The sequence below is a fragment of the Cervus elaphus genome, chromosome 9 (assembly GCF_910594005.1).
Source record: "Cervus elaphus chromosome 9, mCerEla1.1, whole genome shotgun sequence".
In the NCBI taxonomy this organism is placed as follows: domain Eukaryota; kingdom Metazoa; phylum Chordata; class Mammalia; order Artiodactyla; family Cervidae; genus Cervus; species Cervus elaphus.
The window spans coordinates 33,579,344-33,599,067 of record NC_057823.1 but is presented as its reverse complement, the minus strand read 5'-3'; the positions used below and the strand labels follow the sequence as shown (position 1 = coordinate 33,599,067).

At 39.6% G+C, this 19,724-nt stretch overlaps 1 protein-coding gene across 4 annotated transcripts in view; it reads left to right on the top strand.

The window, feature by feature from the left end:
* Positions 1–19,724, top strand: part of LOC122699853 (zinc finger protein 474) — a 62,785-nt gene that overhangs the window by 42,126 nt on the left and 935 nt on the right. For 3 of the 4 annotated variants that reach the window (XM_043912271.1, XM_043912269.1, XM_043912270.1), the window contains one exon: positions 17,650–17,830. In XM_043912271.1, the coding sequence (XP_043768206.1) occupies positions 17,656–17,830 (175 nt within the window). In that variant the 5' untranslated portion in view covers positions 17,650–17,655. Of the gene's footprint in view, positions 1–1,900; positions 1,995–17,649; positions 17,831–19,724 lie in introns of those variants that run through there. The other variant, XM_043912272.1, reaches the window with a different exon arrangement.

Genomic DNA, 19,724 nt, shown 5'->3' with positions numbered 1-19,724 from the left:
GAGTCAAATTAAGGGAGGGGCAGGCACACACCATAAAGCTGTGGAAACAGCAGAGGTGCCCAGTGGACACAGGGACGCCCGTTACTCAGCTGCTGCAGGAATCCAGGTGAAAGTGGATGAAAGCCTAGCCTAGGGTGTTGGTATCAGAGATAGAAATAAGGGATAGTGGGCAGAACCTGATAATAGTTGGGATGTGGAGGAGTAAGGGAGAGGGTTGAGGATGACTCCCAGATTTCTAAATTGAGCAACTGTACAGTTGTATCACTTTCTAAGATGGGAAAAACTTGAGAAACAGATAGGCTGTTGTGGATGAAGACCAGTTGTTCCATTCTGGACGTAACTGAATTCACAACACTTGTGAGACATTTTAAATAGGTCTGAAAGAATGGTGAAAGTTCTACAGTGGGTGGAATTGGGTAAGCACAGAACGCATGTGTAACCAGTGAGGGGTAGGAGGACAGTTTTATTTGCGATGAATGTATATGTCTTAAGTTATTAAACACAACTAACAGACATTGATAGAGGACTATTTCAGCCAAGATAATATCTTAAGACAGTGCAAGCAGATGGAGATCTATTTATACTATATCTCTATCATTCATTGAAAATCATTTTTTGTTATAGTCATTTGTAACTATAAGACTTTATTATTTTCTTCCCAAATAGAAACTAAAATTCCTATGAGACTGGCAAAAAAAAAAAAATGCTTGTGAGACATCTAACTAGATAAGTCAAGCTGAATATATAAGTTTGAATCTCAAAAGAGGAAGGGGGCTGGGATATACATTTGTGCATTGTTAATATATATTTAAAGTCATCAGAATGAGTGTAGGGCTCAAAAAATCAACCCAGGACTGACCCTGAAGCATTACAGTATTTAGGGGTTAGAGGAGAAGGAGCTGGAGAATGACTGACTGGAAATGCTGGATGAATGACTTGAGAGTATGGTGCCCTGAGAACTGTGACAGGAGGAAATGTGGAGAATAAGGGTGTGGGGAAAGTATGCAATGCACAGAGGTAGGATGAAGGATGGAGCAAGGTGAATGCCAGAAAGTCTATTTGATTTGGCCATGTGGACTTAGTTTGACAAACTTGGAGAGAACACATTCAGAGTCATGATGCGGGCTGCAGAGTGTATGGGGATATTGGATGTGTTATGAGAGAAATTTGGCTTAGAGATCAGGAGAGAAATAATAGGTAGGCTAGAAATAGAGATTTTCAGTTGAGAGGCTCCCTTAAAAGATGTGAGCTTGTAGACTATATTTGATTCTTTTGGATTAGGAGCCAATAAAGAGAGGAAGGTTAAAAAAAGCAGGAGAGGGGATAAGAGCAAATGTAAAACCTGAAGGAGAAATGGGAACCAGGGCTGGGGTTCCAACCTGTGAAGTGGAGGGGTTTAGTGCCAGGGGATGTTTCTCTATTTCAGGAGGAGGTTGAATGCAAGTGAAGGCAAGTTTGTAGGCTGTTGGTGGGAAGATAAAGGAGCTACAGTCGGTTAGCTTGTATTTTCTCAGTGAAATGCCAGGTGGGCTTATCAGGACTATCAGATGAGGAGGAGAGATGTGTAAAGAGAGAGAGAAAAGTGAATCTTAAGGGTCTTCTTAGTCCTTTGTCTGTTCATGACTTCGGTTAAACTGAGTTTCTGAAATCAAGACTAAGGCTCCTAGAACCATTTACCTCTGGTTCCTAAACACAAGAATGACTTGGAACACTTCAGAAGTGGTAGAAAAAGTTCAGTGTGGTCCTTCTGGTGGTTCCTATTCATATAGTCATCTTCAGTGGCCCTAGTTCACCTACTCAGACTCAGCAGTGCTGATGTCATGAAAACTAGGCTCGACCTCACAAACCACCCCTTGATGATGCTGCCAGCTGGGACACTAAGAGCCGGCCCCACATGCCATTTCTTCATCTTTTCTTGGTGCCAACCATGCCTGAAAATCAGGGCAGCATTCTAGGATCCCACGGCTCTCAGGTGAACTAAGCGCAACCTTAAGGTAACAAGACCATTCTCTTCTGCACTGATGGCTCTAGAAGCCAAATCAAAGGACTCTATGTGTGTATACAGCGTGTGTGAATTGTGTGTTGAGGGTGAGAGTTACACATTTTAGAGCAACAGCATCATCAGTGAAATTGATATATAGCTTCCTAACATAGAAATTTGAAACTAATACTCACCTATATAAATTCACCGACTCGATGGGCATGAGTTTGAGTAAACTCCGGGAGTTGGTGATGGACAGGGAGGCCTGGTGTGCTGCGATTCACAGGGTCGCAAAGAGTCGGACACGACTGAGCAACTGAACTGAACTGATACAAATTATACTCTAACATATTCATTTTTTAAATTTAATTTAATTTTTATTATATTTATTTTTTAATTGAAGGATAATTGCTTTACAGAATTGTGTTGGTTTCTGTCAAACATATTCATTTCTAAAAGTAAGCCTCAAATTATAATTATATATCACATAGCCATAGAGAGAGAGGCCATAATAGATATAGCTACCTCTCTCAGAGCCCAAAGATGAAAGCAACAATAGATGGTCATGTATGTAACAAGAGGTGCTCCAGTATGTGCCTTTCTGCTTCTCTGAAAAGAAAAATACTGATTGTAACCTCTGTGAAAGGAGAGGATCACATATTACAAATTCAAATATTATTTCAAGCCTAAAATGAACAGAACTACAATATGCTGTACTCTCAAGGAATTTATCTGGCTTAAACGATTTCATGTGTCTTCCTAAGCCTCCTCTCCATGTTACCCTCATCTCCCTTCTTCCAGTCCCAAACACACACACATCCACATTTTCCAGTGATAGATGCTTAGGAAACCTTTATGTAATGACTGAACGGATATACATAGTTCTTAGAAATCCATATTCCAAGGTCAACAATTAAAATCTCTCCCCAAATTCTTAGCACTCCACCAAAGGCAGTGTGACTCAACCTTGTAAAAGTTCCGTTGAAATGGAGGTAGTTGTCCTATGAACAGGCTTTCACTGCTAGATGTGAGGACAAGTACAACTTTATGAAGAACAAAATCATTGAGAGAATTTGACACAGGGCTAATTCTTTTACTTTCCCTTTATATTATGTAACTCATCTCCTTCTTACATCCATTGTCTCTTTCACATATTTATCTTTCTGAGGCTATTATAGGCAGAGAAGCTTTATTGTTTGGTCACTAAGTCATGTCCAACTCTTTTGTGACCTCATGGACTGTAGCCCACCACGCTCCCTTGTTCGTGGGATTTCCCAGGCAAGAGTAGTGGGTCACCGTCTCCTTCTCCAGGGCATCTTCCCAACCTAGGTATCAAACCTGCGTCTCTTGCATTGGCAGGCAGATTCTTTACCACTAAGCTACCAGGGAAGCCCTATAGGGAGAAAGAGGACCTGCAAAATTGAAGAAGGGTCTAATAAATGGAGGAACTCAACGAATTTCCAATAATCCTACTCCACGCATCAACTCTGATGCCATGATCCTGTCATTAAAAGTCCCTAAGCAACTTTCACATCTACCTTTGTTTAAGCAGAGAAGGTAAAAACATAAAGAGATCACTTGTCCCAAACTAAAGCTTCAGGAAATCAGAGATCGAGGGAAGATAGAGAGAGGAAAGGGAGAGATTGGAACCAAAAACTGATAAGAAAGGAGAAGACAACAAATAACAAAACTGTTTCTTAAGGATAGAATCCTTTCTGTCTTACATCCAAGATGATATCTTTCTTCTTTTCATTGGAAAACTTCTTTCCTGGGCCTTTCCCAGAGCTGGGGGCCCTCTAGCATACAAGCTGTAGACAAAGCAGGCTTCGGAAATAACTGCTCCCATGTTCCAGGTCAGATAGTGCCCCTGCTGTCCTTTATTTTTTCTCTCAAACTTTAGAAGCTGGAAAAACTGAGTGCCTGCCACAATTATTAGGTTTCTTCTGTCTTCCCCCATTGCTTCGTTTTACCCATGACCCGGAAGCCGTCTGAATATGAAGGTCAGGCTTGGAGCCAAACTGAAGAGCCCAGGAATCAAACAGCAGGGCTACACCCATTTTCTTCAGGGAAAGTTGTTCTTACCAGACTTTGCCAAGAGGTTGAATCCACACCAAAAACACCTCACTTTTCAACCAATATCTTTCCAAGGGATCAGGAAAAAAAAAAAAAAAAACCACTTTTATCTCAAATGTGAAAAGAAAAAAGAAAAGGAAAAAACTTTAGCTAAGAAACTGTATTCCTTTCATAAACAGAAGCTCTCATTTGGATTTCATTCTTTGACTTCTATTTTTCAGCCTTTGTTATCTCAGGACGAGCAAGTAAATAACTAAAATGCCAAGCATATATTCAAAATACCAATAGTTTGTTTTTGAAAATCAGGTACATGAAAATCCTCTAATGTTAACAGCGTTTCCAAATGAATGGCCAAGTCTTTCTTATTGTCAAAAGGAGCAAAACAAATCCCCAGATCACATGTAGCAGACTCTTTAATAGTTGGCCAATAGACAGGCTGGATTGGAAAATTCCTTTACGTGGCATCCAGTGATTTCCAAAAACAATTTAATTTCAAACAACGATCCTTCCAGATGTGACATTTGGGTAAAATTGTTTGAAAACACTAGAAGTAAATGTGAAATACCAGTGGTTTTTAGACAATCAAACTGCAATTGTTGAGGTTTGAGACTGAACTACACAGTTACTCCTATATAGTAAAATGCTATTGATACTTTTTCTGCATATGTAGGACATGCCTGGGGGGAATGGAAACTTGATTATACACTTTCAAGCTCAGTCAGTTTGCTTGAAATTGTTTTAAATGGCCGCAGGCAAAGTTCTGACTTTGGGAACGGCTTTGGATCACCTGGATCTCCTTTCTCTTTCATCACCTTCAGCATCCTCTTCTACCCTTCACAACCCCTGTCCTTTGATATTGTTGGAAGGGGGTTGGGAAAATCTGATAAAATTCTTCATAGAAAATTCTCATAGGACTATTTGCATTTTGAAAGAGGATCTGGCTGGGTGGGGGGAGGGGGGGAACAGTTTAATCCAAAGGAATGAGTTTTTGAGGTAATCCAGAGAGCAGAAGTAGGAATTTTGTGGATTTCTCTCAAATCCCATGCAATGGCTGACTCTGCATGATATTCAGCTGACCGTGGATGACCTTCCCCCTCATGTTTCTAGAAGCTGCAGAAATCAAACAGATCTGGAATCAGATGACAGATACACAGTGAAATCACACATCTCTGAACAAATGATTTCTCCTTACCTCAGTTCCTCGCAGCAAGAGGTTAAACATGAGAATACCTGCGAAGAACCTGGGATCATGTCTGACGAACAACCACATGTCAATACCTCCCTGTTTCCTTCACAGTGGCAGTGCAGGCCGCCTGAAGACCTAATGGCTGGGTGAAAAGCAACCTTACCATTTACTAACAGCTCAGTACCTCAGTCTCCTGGTCTGTAAAGTGGGAATACTGCATTTTATCCAGAGCATTATAGTGAGAAGTATTAAGATAAATCATCGTTAAGTGCTTACTACAGGGACTGGCACTTAGAAAGTGCCTCGTAATTGTTAGCTGCTTCTTGGTCATTTTTGATATTGGGACATACACAAGGATTCCTTTCTATTTTATATTGGAGTATGGTTGCTTTCCCAGTGGCACTAGTGGTAAAGAATCCACCTGCCAGTGCAGGAGACACAAGAGTTGCAGATTCTATCCCTGGGATGGAACAATCCCCTGGAGGAGGGCACGGCAACAGTCAGTATTCTTGAGTGGAGAATCCCATGGACAGAGGAGCTTGGCGGACTACAGTGCATGGGGCCACAGAGAGTCAGACCCTACTGAACGACTGAGCCCTCAAGCAAGCTTTACAATATTGTGTTAATTTCCACTGTACAGCAAAGTGAATCAGCTATATGCGTACACACATCCCCACTTCCTTGGATTTTCTTCCCCTTTAGTTCACCACAGAGCACTGAGCAGAGGTCCCTGTGCCGTACAATCCGTTCTCAGTTGTCTATTTTATACATAGTAGTGCATATATGCCAATCGCAAATCTCCCAATCCCTTCCAACCCCTCCTCCCCTCTTGGTAGCCATACTTCTGTTCTCCATGTCTTACACTAGAATTTCTAAGAGGTTTTGCTCTTTTTTCCTCAAGTATAAGGAAGAAAAACTTTCCCACTTATTTCCCCATCTGACCTCATGGCATGCTATGATATGCCTTGTGCACTCACCACAAACATTTCAATTATTTGGCCTAATAGAAGGGATAAGGAGTGTGGAAAATCTAAAACAGAAGCTATGGCCCAAATTCTTTATGTTCATTTTGTCAAGCAGAAAGAGGAACGCTGTGAATGGAACGACACCCATTCAAAAGGTGCACAGTCACAGAACAATTCCCTCAGGCCTTGGCAGGGTGGTCCCTGCTTTAGACAACCTGGGTTCCAGCTAGAAGTGAGGGAAGCAAAAAATCCTCCAGCAAGTAAATGACTTGAGGGTCGTGCACAGTTCCTGCGTGCTCTTGTGCTGTTGGACTCTCCTCCCTTCATAGAGGGGCTTCTTTTGCCTATGGATAGGTTTCTAGCTTCCTGTCAAATTCTGTTCTCAATTGCCGAAGTGCTTATATTCAAAGAGAGCAGGGAAATTTCAGTGTGACAATCACTAATATATTGCTGCCTACTTATTTTCTAAAGCGGCTGCCCTACTTCTTAAATTCCAGAGCCAGAGGTTCATTCCTTTGACTCAAAGCACTGATTCCATAGGAAATCCCAGCTAAAATGCAAAGATCCCCTAGATAGCGAGCAAACCATGTCTAGCCGCTGGCACATTATGCAAATTAACTAAGTTTAGCTCATTTCTTAGAAATTAAATAGAAGGCAAATACCTTTTGTTGAGATAAGTGGGACACCCTGAATATTCACTGAAAGGACTGATGCTGCAGCTGAATTTCAGTTCCAATATTTTGGCCACCTGACGCAAAGAGCCAACTCATTGGAAAAGACTGATGCTGGGAAAGATTGAGGGCAGGAGAAGAAGGAGGCGACAGAGGCTGAGATGGTGGGATGGCATCACTGACTCAATGGACATGAGTTTGTGCAAACTCCGGGAGATGGTGAAGGACAGGGAAGCCTGGCATGCTGTAGTCCATGGGTTCGCAAAGAGTTGGACATAACTGAGAGACTGAACAACAACAAAGTTGAAGAGAGAGTGGGAAAACAGGCTGCTCAGTCACAAGCTCATATGCTTTCAGGGTTTGGCAGCTGCATGTAGGGCCATAGCGCGTGGTGGAGAGTACAGTATCCATGAGAGTAAGTCCCACCTAAGGATATTCACATTTGAAACTTCTAAGAGCATCATGCCAGTCAAATAAAACATGAATGTCCATTGGCTGAAACTGTGCTGAGTCCATCAGTTTACAGTCTGAAATCCAGAATATGAAGCAGAGAGGAGGTAGTTCTATGGTGTAGCCCGGGTGAGATGCTGTAAAGAGGACAGCCTTGTCACAAAGGACCCATGACACGACCCACAGAGTTGTGTAGTTGAGCACAGGGGCCAGGCACACAGGCTTCATGCCGGGGCTCAGGGTAACTCAGCTGCCAAACACCATCTGGATCACCTGTGGGAGACTCCAGAGCAGTGAGGCCTTTCTTGTGGGTCAGATATCTGGGAGCCAAAGCTTCTAAGAATTTTCAGGACCACAAAGAAGTCCAGGATTCTAGAGAGGTTTCCCATCTGGAGCACAATCTTCGGAACTAATCGGTGTGAGTTCTAATATATCAATGGGCAGAGAGGTCAAGAAGGCTTACTCTAGGCAGCAAGTCCCTTTCTTCCCTTGTTTCTTGACTAATTTCAAGGGGAATGGACTCTGTGCACCCCAGTTAGGGGTCTGTCAACCCAACTTACTGCCTCAGGCAAAGAGCTTAGGGAAAAAATTAAAAATATTTCCCAAATAAAGGTGGTGAATTTAAGTACAATCATTCCCACCGTTAGGGCTAGTTCTGATTCTGTCTCCAGCACAGTGCCTGGCACATGGCCTGTAATCAGAGTGTTCTTCCTCAACAGCAGCATCTGGGCTACACTTGAACCACCTCCTGAGTTGCGGTCCTTTCTTCCCAGTGCGTTTCCAGTTAATGCCAGTCTCATCTGCCGACTGAATCTCAGCCATGTTTTCAGCAGAGGTCTCTGGTTTCTTTCTGGTCCCAGTGCAACTTCAATATCAATATTTAGAACAATTGCTTTATTGGCTTTCCTGAAGTTGAAATGTCTATGATTCAACCCAGATACGTGCAGAAATGACCAGACTGTGCTCATGACCAGTCACACTCCATCTGAGATACTAAGTGCACACCAGCCTCCAGGGCCGATTCTAGGCCATGTCCTGAGACAGGAGGGCAAGGATAGTGCTGCGTATGCTTTCCCATGGTCACCATTTTAAACTATTACATCTAGTGACTTGCATCGTTACAGATTAATGATCACAACTAAGATGGTTTGAAAGTGTCTTAAGGTGGGTCACTTTTTCCTATTTTGACTCAAAGTGGTGGTTCGGGGCACAAAGACTGTTTCCTTTCCAGGATGTTCCCACACTTCTAGTTTCCCTGATCTCTTTTTGACTCAGGTTAATCAGTGTCCACAAATGAACACAGGGCATGTGGCTGTGTTGTTACAGGGATGTTATCATGCAACCTAGAAGGGGAAAAAAGGACCATCAAACTTGCAGTAGTGTTTGTTTCTAAGTAATGTGTGAAATGTGTTACTTGGGGGAAAGAGCCTGGCATTTTATTTACATACATATTTGGTAATAAAGACATCTTTTACATTTCGATATGGCTGCTTTGGCCCAGCCCCACTAAACTAGCCTCTCCAAAACCAGCAAGCTAGATACTTCAATGACAGCAAATAAATCCAGCTAACTGCAGCCTTCCAATGTGCAAATGTGGGAGGTTTCCTTTGTTCCCTGGTAGCAGGTAGATAATTATACCTGTGACCTTTTAGAGGCACAGGGTGGGAAAGCATTTGGGAGGCTGAATGTTAGACAATAATTTCTCAGTCCAGTCACAGTTGGCAACATAGACCCCAAGGAATGGTTCAGTCCATGCATCCCCCAAACCAACTTTTTGACTGTCACTTTTCAACACAAGATGGCTCATACCTTACAAGTCTCATCCAGTTATTTGTGAATTCATTTTTTGGTGAATGCAAGCAAGCCAGGGAAACAAGTCTGAATAAAATAAAACGATCAGGAAGAGCTATCTTATGTTATGGTGGAAACAGACTTGTGCTAAATCCTGTGTTCAGATTATTTTTCCAGGCCTTTGTAACTGAATTCTAGGATTTCAGTTAAGTTGCATCATGCAAGTATTTAACTAATATATTCAACTATAAATGATTGACAATAAGATAACATTATTGGAATAATGTAATTTAAGATAGTCAATATTTTCATTTTGCATTGTATATTGATTTTATTCAATGCAAAGCTGTATTCATTCCTAATGTTAATTTTAATGCCAATTACTAACTGGTTATACTACTAAACTGTATTATATACAACACCTTAAATATCATCACCATCAGTCATTTCAGAAAGTAATTTGGACTCCACTTGATTTTTCCTTTTAGAACTGATTTTATTACCTAATCTCTGCCTAAGTTTTGACTCTGAAGTTGATTTTTTTATTGTTTTATTATTCTTATTAAAATGACACAAGTTCATTATAAAAATTCAAGCTGTTATAAAAGTATAAAATTAGCATAAAAATGACCCACAATTTAGGTTGACCTTAGTGAATATCATTCCAGACATCTGTCTATGTAAATAACATATAGACATGCATATTTTCATTGAAGTGAGGTCATCATATCGAAGTTATTATGATAAAGATAATATATTTAATTGAATTCGACAGTAAGAGCCAAATCAAACTGATGATATTGCTGAACTTCAGAAAAATATTTCTTCACTAAAAGAGTGTTCGTTTTTAAAGGACCCACCAATGTTAAAAAACAAAGATAAATTATTAAAGAATTTGTTTTAAGTTTTCACTCCATATTTTAATATTATACTGATTTAATTGACTGTTTGCCATGAAAGTCGGAGAATTTAGTATCATTAGCATCCTTTCACCTCTCCCTCCCTCCTCAATTTTTGTAAGGTATTTTTCTCAAGACATGTTGTTTCTCTATTCTCTTTTCTAATCATAATTTCTATAGTCATTTTACCTTAGTTCTGTGTTTAAATGGATTCATTGCCAGTCTTACAAATTCATATTTCTCCATATGGTTTCACAGTTTCAGTATTTCTAAGCTTTATTTTTGCTGTTTTGGTTTCATCTCTTGATTGCTTATATTTTATGAATTGATGTTTTTCAAAAGTGTCTGTGTAGTTTATTGACTAAACAGGGACGTTTGAGAGAGTAAAAGAGGGCACTATTAATATTAGTCAAGACAACAGGTACATTAGGGACTTTTACACAAAGCAGAACTTAATACCTTCCTAAAGTCAGAGGTGGTATATTTCACAAGTTCTTGCAGCCACTCAGTACTTTTAGAGGCATTTAAATGGTGCCAAATGATGCCTTGCACAAAGGAGCATCTATTTGAAAGGAAAAGTTTGGCTCTGACCAAAGGCCCAACCATTCCCTTCATGGGACTAATGGATGGGCTTTAGGGAGTCCACCAGTCATTCTAAGTCATATCCATGGTTCTCCATACATGTATGATTTCTGGGGAGATGGCCATTCCACCATTAGATTTTCAAAGGGGCTAATGGCTCCATATATGTTACTAATTGATATTTTACAACATATCTCCCCAAAGTTACATCGTTGGAGAATGTTCTCCTAACTCTCCTATAAATAACACCACACAACTATAATTTCACTTATTACTACTTAGTATTTATTGTGTGGTTAATATAAGAAATGACCAAGTGTAGAGTGTTTCTGATCCTCTGTAAAACTGCTAGTAATAAATTTGTGTGTGTGCTGTGTGCTGAGTCATGTCCAACTCTTTGCGGCCCCCTGGACAGTAGTCCACCAGGCTCCTCTGTCCGTGGAATTTCCCAGGCGAGAATACTAGAGTGGGCTGCCATTTCCTACCCCAAAGGATCTTCCCGACCCAGGGATCAATCCAGCATTGCTTGCATCTCCTGCATTGGCAGATGGATTCTTTACCACTGTGCCACCTGGAAAGCCTCAATAATAACTTCCACTTTAGTTTTTAATATCTCTTTCAATAAGGTTCATGCAATAGTAGTTAATGTTAGGACTATTTTTTCCTTCTGACCAGTTATTATAGGTCCTTTTATAAGCTCTATTAGCTATTTAGTTGTGTGGTTCACTGTGGTTTTCTTTCTGCCTGAACACTTAGGGAGGTCATTGAAAGCTATTTGAAATGATTTGAAATAGGTATTCTAGTCTAGGTTTTCTGGAACTATGTCCATTCCTCTTCTATCAACACCTCTCAAGGTTATCCACTAAACCACTCTTTTCTAGATCCTTATTCTTTCCCTTTTGACTCAATGTGATATTGCAAACTAAAAACAAATGGATGGATGACAGGTCATCTACACTGATGAGGAGGAAAGCTGTTAAATGTCCACTTCCCTTTGTGTTGCATAGTCTTGGCCTAAAAGATGGAACATGAGGCATTCCTGACAGAGAAAAGACATTAACTAAAGAGAAAAAAAAGGCTGCATGGAAAATAGAATAATAATTCCAATAGTGGCCAGAAAAATGATTAAAAACATATGAAAGTTAGTTGAAAGAAATATACACATATGAAAACTTCCCCTGAAGTGTTCAATTGCCTCTGGCTACATCCAACCTAAACAGACTTTCCCAGGACACTGAAAGAACAAGAACAAAATGCAGTGAGCCCTAATAAACTTGCTATGTGGGAGCATTTATCAATAGTTGCCCCCCCCAAAAAAAAAACAGTTCACATCAGAAATAGTGCTTATGTCGATTCAGAGATTAACTTTTTGAACTATCTTTTTACTCTGATGTTAAAAAAATAATGCCTCATCCCCAAAATATGATCTGAGATGTTCACAGTAAAACTGTTAATCTAATCCTTTGCTCTGCAGAAAATTTAGACAGCTTGGCTTCCTCTTTGCCACACCCCCCTTTCATAACACTTCCTAGAGTTGACTGGCCCTGGCAGTACCCATGTATACAAGCCCCCTGGGCATACCTTCCCACACCCTTGCCTCGCTCAGCTATGCCCGTCACAGTAGCACACTAGCCAAGAAGGGGCCTTCTACTCTTTCCACCTATAATTTGGTCTCTTCTTCGTATCTTCTTAATCCCCCACACATCAACTTCCATCTGAAGACATAAAGAGGCTGAAGAGTAAAACCTTGGCAAAGAGGGCAGCAGCAGTAACCACAAGTTGATTTTTCAGCTTCCTCTGAAATTTCAGACTGACAGTTGTGAAATTAATGAACAGTAAGAGGGCCTCTTATCTCCATTCAGACCCATGGGGATGGATTTTTCTCTTCAGCTGTGTGTCTGGGTTACTTGCACTTAAAGCATGGCTTTAAGAGGAAGATGCTCAAAACTTAAGAATATGGAGTAAGTTGCAAGTTCAACTGCAGTTCAACTGCAAATACAGAGCACGGGGCAGGCTTTGGAAAATACAATACAGGACATCTTAGCCTTTTTATGGTATTAATTTTCTCCCACATCCCTGTAAGTTATTTTGTGCATGTCTTCTAGCCTCTGTGTCTGCCTATTTTCTTCTAATTTTTCCTTCCAGAAGAAATCTTATTAAGACAATGTGACATGAAGGTCCTCGTTTATGACCCATACCATTTATTTTGCTTACATGCTTGGTTAAGGTTCATACTTTACATATGGAATTTTCATAAATTCATTATTCTCAAGTCAAAAGAATAGCTCTCATTTTAAAACTTAAAAAACCTGCATTTGTCTTTCAAGTAAGTAAATATATACAAATAGTAAGGAACTTTTGACTGTTTTTTCTGCTTTATTCTTTCTCGTAGGTCTTGAATTCCCCAAATATTTTTAAAGTCACTTTTCAAGTGTTAGACTTTGCTACATGGCTAATTAGAGGGAAGGATAAAGAACTATTTCATTATTTTGATGAACATAGTGTATTCACATAGGTCAGTATAGAAAGATAGAATAAAAATATTCTTCCTCAAATAATGTGCTTTTTCAAAGACTCAGATCATCCAGGAAGTAACCCACTTTCCGTTTTGCTTGGTCTGTATTCACTGCAGATTTACTCATCTCGAATCCGTTATTTCTGCTTGGGCATTCAGAAATATAAATGTGTTTCCTTCTGATGTTGATCTCGCCCCGTGCTTTTCCCACTGCAGGTGTAACCCCCAACAATCTTGTTAAAAGCACACTGATTCTAAAACATGCACACACTTTACCATATTTTATGGTCCCCAGTGGAGACCACACCGCCAACTTAAGTTGGTTCTGCTTTTCATGCCGCCCAGTGCTACTTGAGAAATATTGAAAGAAGTCATTTAATTTCACTGAAATTTCTTGCAGCTCAACTTAACTGGACCTTTTCCATTATTCAGTGAGTACTCTTCCCTAACTGAGTCACTGTAACATTTCCTACAATGCTTAATCCCAGTATTTTTCACTATCCTATTTCCCAGGATTGGAATCTCTTCATTCTCTGAAGATTACTTTGCCTCATACTTAGAAGACTACATTCATTTTATATTAGCTCCACTAGTGCCTCCCTTCTCTACAATAACCTTTCTCTAAATCCATCTGTTTTATTTTTCTTCCTTTTTCCCTTTCCCATTTCTACACCCTTGATCCCATCTCCTTCTACCTCTTCAGAGACTTTTTCTATTGATTATCTCTTTTCTCTTAGGACCACAGTTTCCTTCTCTCTTCCCCAAATACTTCTAACAACAACAACAAAGCAAATCTTTAACTCTACTTCTTTCTCAAATATCCTTTATGCAAACCCTTTGAACGTGTACTTCTCTTCTTCTTGACCTAATCTTTAACTCCTAACAGCTTAGTTTTTATTCTTTATCACTCCATTGGAACTAAATTATCAAAAGTCACTGGCTCATAACCTACTGGCCACCACATTTCCCTGCCTTCCTCAACCACCCATTGCTCCTGGAAGCATTTGACAGACTCGATGATACCAATTTTCTGGAACCAGAATTGTTTCCAGAATTCTGAATGGAGTCTTTTGTCTCCATGCCCTGTTTCTTTAACTTTGAACTTGAACCTTTATCTCTTTACGTTTCAATTTCCCCTGCTCAATCTCCTTATTGTAGATATTCTCCCAGGAATTTTTCTCCACTTACTCTCTATATATTCCTCTTCTGGAATTTTTATGGTTTTAAACCTCTTCTCTGTGCAAATAGCTCTGAATCCCACTAATCCTGAAGTATAGGCTTCTGTTTCTTATTTTGGCTGGGCTTATTCGTGTTTAAATTCCACTAATACATCAAACTCAACAGTTCCAAGACAGAATCTCTTTTCTCTCTTTCCCCAACCTGTCTTTTCTAATTTCTCCCTTTCTGTAACTGACATCACCATCTTCCCTGTCATCTAGAATAAAACATTGGTGTTTTCTTGGACCCATGATTTACTTGGGCTTCCCTGATGGCTCAGTTGGTAAAGTATCCACCTGCAATGCGGGAGACCTGGGTTCAATCCCTGGGTTGGGAAGATCCCCTGAAGAAGGGAACAAGTTACCCACTCCAGTATTCTGGCCTGGAGAATTCCATGGATTATTCCATGGGGTCACAAAGAGTCAGACATGACTGAGAAACTTTCACTTCACTTCACAGAGCCATGAATGCTCAAGCACTCATAGATATGCTGCCCTGTTAGTTCTTTTAGATACTTTACAGCCACACAAACTTTCCTGAATTGAAGTTACAGGCCATTTCCCTGCCTCTCTGCTTCCTATCACTTACAAAACAAAATCCAGATCTTAGCACGGCATTCAAAGTTGTTCACAGCATGGCTGCAGCCTACTTGTTCGGTTCTAGCTCTCGGTGCTAGACCGAGCATCAGGCAAACGGAATTATTCGCTGTTCTCCGTAATCACCTCCAGATTTCTGTCCATGGGGCTTTGCTCATGCTGTCTTTGCTCAGAACCCAAAAGTTTCCTCCATCCTTTCCAGTCTTTTTTTTTGAACTTTATTTATTTTTGGTTGCACTGGGTCTTTGTTGCTGCCCAGGCTTTCTCTAGTTGCGGCAAGCTGTGGCTACTCTTTGCTGCAGTGTACAGTCTTCTTATTGCTGTCCGTTTTCTTGTGAAGCATAGGCTTTAGGCACACAGGCTCAGCTGTTGCAGCATAAGGGCCCAGTAGTTGCAGCTCATGGGCTCTAGAGCACAGACTCAGTACCTGTGGCACATGAGCCTAGCTGCTCCACCGCATGTGGAATCTTCCTGGACCAGAGATCAAACCTGTATCCCTTGCATTGGTAGACAGACTCCTATACACTGTACCACCAGGGAAGTCCCTTCCCAGTCCTTATCATCTAAATTTTGCTCATTCTTCAAATGCTACCTCCTTAAAGCTTTTCCTGATCTTCACAACTGGAAGAAGATTTCCAACATTTCCAAACTCTGAATTTAATACGTTTTAATAATATAGTCATACTATTTTCATTGGCTTAGTGTTTATATGAAAAAATTTCCCTTCCTTTTACTTGTAATCTGTTTGTGTCTTTATGTTTACAAAATGTGTTTCATATAAACAACATATAATTGGGTATTGCTTTATTTTATCTAGTCTGTCAACCCATGCCTTTTACGTGTGTTCTTTGGTCCATTTATATTTACTCCAATTATAGATATATGTATGTATGTATGTGTATATATATATATATATATGTATGGATATATATACATACATACAAAGTGGTAGATTTTATTCTACATATATATATGTAGATTTTACATGTATATATATATATATATTCTACATGTATATATATATATGTAGAATAAAATCTACCACTTTGGAGTTTTAATCATATTTGTTCTTCCTGCCTTTTTTCTTTCCTTTTTATTTTTATTTTTAGATCCTCTGTTCCTCTCATCTTATCTTTTTTGTTTGGGTCATAGTTAACTCAACAATCCTTAAAAAAAAATTCTCTCTTCTCATTGATTTTTTTACTTATGCCTCTTGGCATGACTTTGTACTTTAGTGGTTATTATAGACACCAAAACACGCATCTTTAGCACATCACATTCTATGTTTAAAAAATTAAGAAAAATAACTAAGAATTCTATGGCAATCTATTTCCAATTTTAGTCCCTATAATTTGTGTTCTTGTTTACTCTGACTTTACACAAAAGAGAATATAAATTCCATATTCATTATTTTTCTTTAAAGAGGCCATGGTCCAAAGCAATTTTGTCATATATATGTACAAAAATACACACACATATGTGTCATATATATGTATTTTGTCATATATATGTATAGTGTACTGCTTTTATTTGGGACTAGTACATGGCCTCTAGCTTTACCATCACAGTTAGGCAGGCCCTATGTTCCTGAATTGGTGAGGGTTTCTCTCAATGTTCCTGCCTCTCTCTAGTGTTGGCCTGTTACCGCATTATTAGGTGTAAGACCCAGTGGGTGGGAAAGTGTATATAGATGGTACCTGTATGCTGCACGTCAGAAGAGTTCACACAGCTGTCCTGCCCTTATTTCTGTGGCAGACAACTGTTGTTTCTAACTCCTGTAAAGTTGGAGTGTGGGAGGTTTTCTTTTGTTTCTGCTGATCCACCCTTAAACTGAGGCAGTGTTTTTTGGTTCATCAGTTTACCTTGCAGCTTTGAGTATCCAATGGCTTAAAAATTTCTGATTTGTTCTCATTGTTGAGGTGGGAGAAGTGTTTCTTGTAATGTTCTATATCCTAGACAGAAGCAGAAACTCCCTATTGGGTTATATACGTAAATCTTCCTCAGATTTGGTTCTTCCAGAAACAAAGGTTAAGAAAGGACAGGTGATCCCAGGAACTTCAGTCAAGTAGTGAAAGAAGAAACAGGGAAGAGAAGGAAGTGTGTTAATGAGTAACTGTTTTGCAATCCCACTGGGGACTTCTGGAGGAAACAGCCTAAGTGGGCAAGCTGGGTCTTTGTCCCCCAACTCCCATCTGTAATCGATTAGTTGTCCTGTCTCTAGGTGAAGTCTAAGCCAGATCAAAAAAAGCAGAGAATCACAGGTGCAGCAGAAGCATTTTACATGAAGGAATGAGAGAGAGGCTGTAACAGTGTCCGTTAAAAACTCTGTGCCTGTAAGGACATTTATTACTTTATTTCTCAGGCATATTGATGTACTGAGAAGACGATTCATACCTGATTTATCTTTATATTCTCCCAGCATGGAGAACAGTCAGAAGACAATCAATCAGTATTTATTAAATGAGAAAATACCTTTTATGAAGCACCAATATGTAAAATTCTGGCTAGTTCTTCATTTCCTATTCTTCTCCAAAAGCAACATCCTCACCCCCACCTCAGTCACTCAGACAATATATTTTTCTCTCAACTGCTAAAAAGGTTAATCTCACCAGAATGTTTAGATTTTTTTTAAATGTATTGATTTTTCTAGCTAATTTAAATACAGTATAATGTAAAGGTATAATTTCAAAACCTGCTAACAGGCATTTTGTATTACTTGCAGCCAACAATGATAAGACGTCCACCAACAGTTGTTTGCTATATTTGTGGTCGTGAATATGGAACAAAATCGATTGCCATTCATGAGCCACAATGTCTGAAAAAATGGCACAATGAGAACAACTTGTTGCCTAAAGAGCTAAGGAGACCAGAACCAAAGAAACCAGAAGTCAGGACCATTACTGGTAAGTTTTTGGAAAACAAAAGACTTGACTGTATAAGGGAAGACTTTCCTCCCTAAACTTAAAAGAGTAGAGGTATTCTTTTGTTACTTGCTGAAGCAACTGACATCAGCAACATTTACTGTCTTGGCCACAAGACAGTGGCCAAAAGATAAAACAGTTCGAAATGCCTGATCAAAGGGTTGTTTCCGGATGCTGAGACACAAAGATGCTGTATCCTGCCAAATGGTACAAGGTGAGGGACTCACTGAAAATTGCTGTATTTCCCAAAAGTCACATTCATATATCATCAAACACAATACTGTACAAATGTGAAGCTTAAGCTTTGGGGACATCTAGAAACATGTTTTCAAAGATGAATGTGTCTTAGAGTTCAAAGAGCAGGGGTTCCAAAGTGAAATGCTTACAAGGTCCACTGGTCAGATTCCACAGTTGAGCACATTTGTCCACGTGTGGAAAAAGGGAAGGTGGGAACCATGGGGAACTGAGAGCACTGCCTCTCTCTAAAGGAGACGGCTGCTACCCAATTCCAGCTGGTGTTATCCTTAAGAAACTTAGCCTTAACTAACTTAACTTCACTGCAATGTATCTTTCAATAATACAAAACAAACTGGAAATCTTGACTCCTATATGAAATGTCCAGATTTTAAAAATTTTGCAGTGAATACTTTGTAAAGCACTGCACAGGCCATATGAAACCTGAACTTAACAAACTGTCATGTGTGGCCTCATTACACAGCCTTATACTTACTCATTTAGGGTGAGAATGAAGTAGTTCATTCTCATGCCAGCTCAGACTTGGTCATTGTCTACCATTGTCATTTTCTCCGTTGATCCCATGATTCCTCTCAAAGGAAAACCATTCTTGGTTTTAAGAGAAGTATCATTCAGTTAATTGATTCTCTTTATGTAACCATAGATTTACATATCCAGAAGGTACCTTGGAAGCCATTTAGTACCAGTTAGCTCAGAACACTCTTGTTAGACATGTGACCCAAAGAGAGTTTTCTAATAACCCAGAGAGTAGAATCTAGAGTGTCATGATAAAGTCCTAGGCTACCAGACGACTCAAAGTCCTTGCCAAAAGGAGAATTCTGCATGCAGGTGGGGAGAGAGCTTGAGATGAAAATATCCATCTAGTGAAATTAGAACATTTGCTCACAAAGAGATTGTTTACCTCTTTGAGACTCTCTTCCCATCATTTCTCAACTGATAAAAAATCTGTTTCCTTCACTCCTGATCTTCATCACTTTCTCTGCTTGAGCAGAGTTATCACAATTCTAGAAAAAAAGAGAAACTACTGGTTTGAAAGCCCTGGAGGGTTCACCAATCTCTTGATTGGCTACAGATGGAAAAGCCAGGTCCTATAATTGCACTTTCTGCAATTTTCCTCTTGGCTCCATGCTACTGTTCTTAGGGCGCCCTTCCTCTCTGGGTGAAGAGAATTCCCACTACAAAGTGAAGGCTCTAAAACTTTTAGAAATGTGATGACTCATCTTCAACTTTCCATGAATACTTGGGAATTTCTGAGCCCATATTAAAACTCATGAGTAAAGAGAAAGTCAGTACCATTCTTTTTTTAACTGGTTTAAAGCACTCGAAGTATACATTCATATCCTGCATAGATAGTGACACTTCCTTTATCCAAGGGAGAAATACTAGATGGTCCTGTTGTGCTAGAGTTTAATTTCCCATGGAGGATAAAAAGAAAAAGAACATTAGTAGATTTGTTAAAGAATCTAACATTGGCTATGTTTGTATGAACCATAGATAGAAAAATCATATGAGAACTGCCTGAGCTTTAGTGAAAAAAATATATGCCGTGAAAATAATTTTTCTTAAACTGTGTGATACATTTTTGAGTGCCTGGCTACATTTGGGAGGGTGCTTTTTTGGG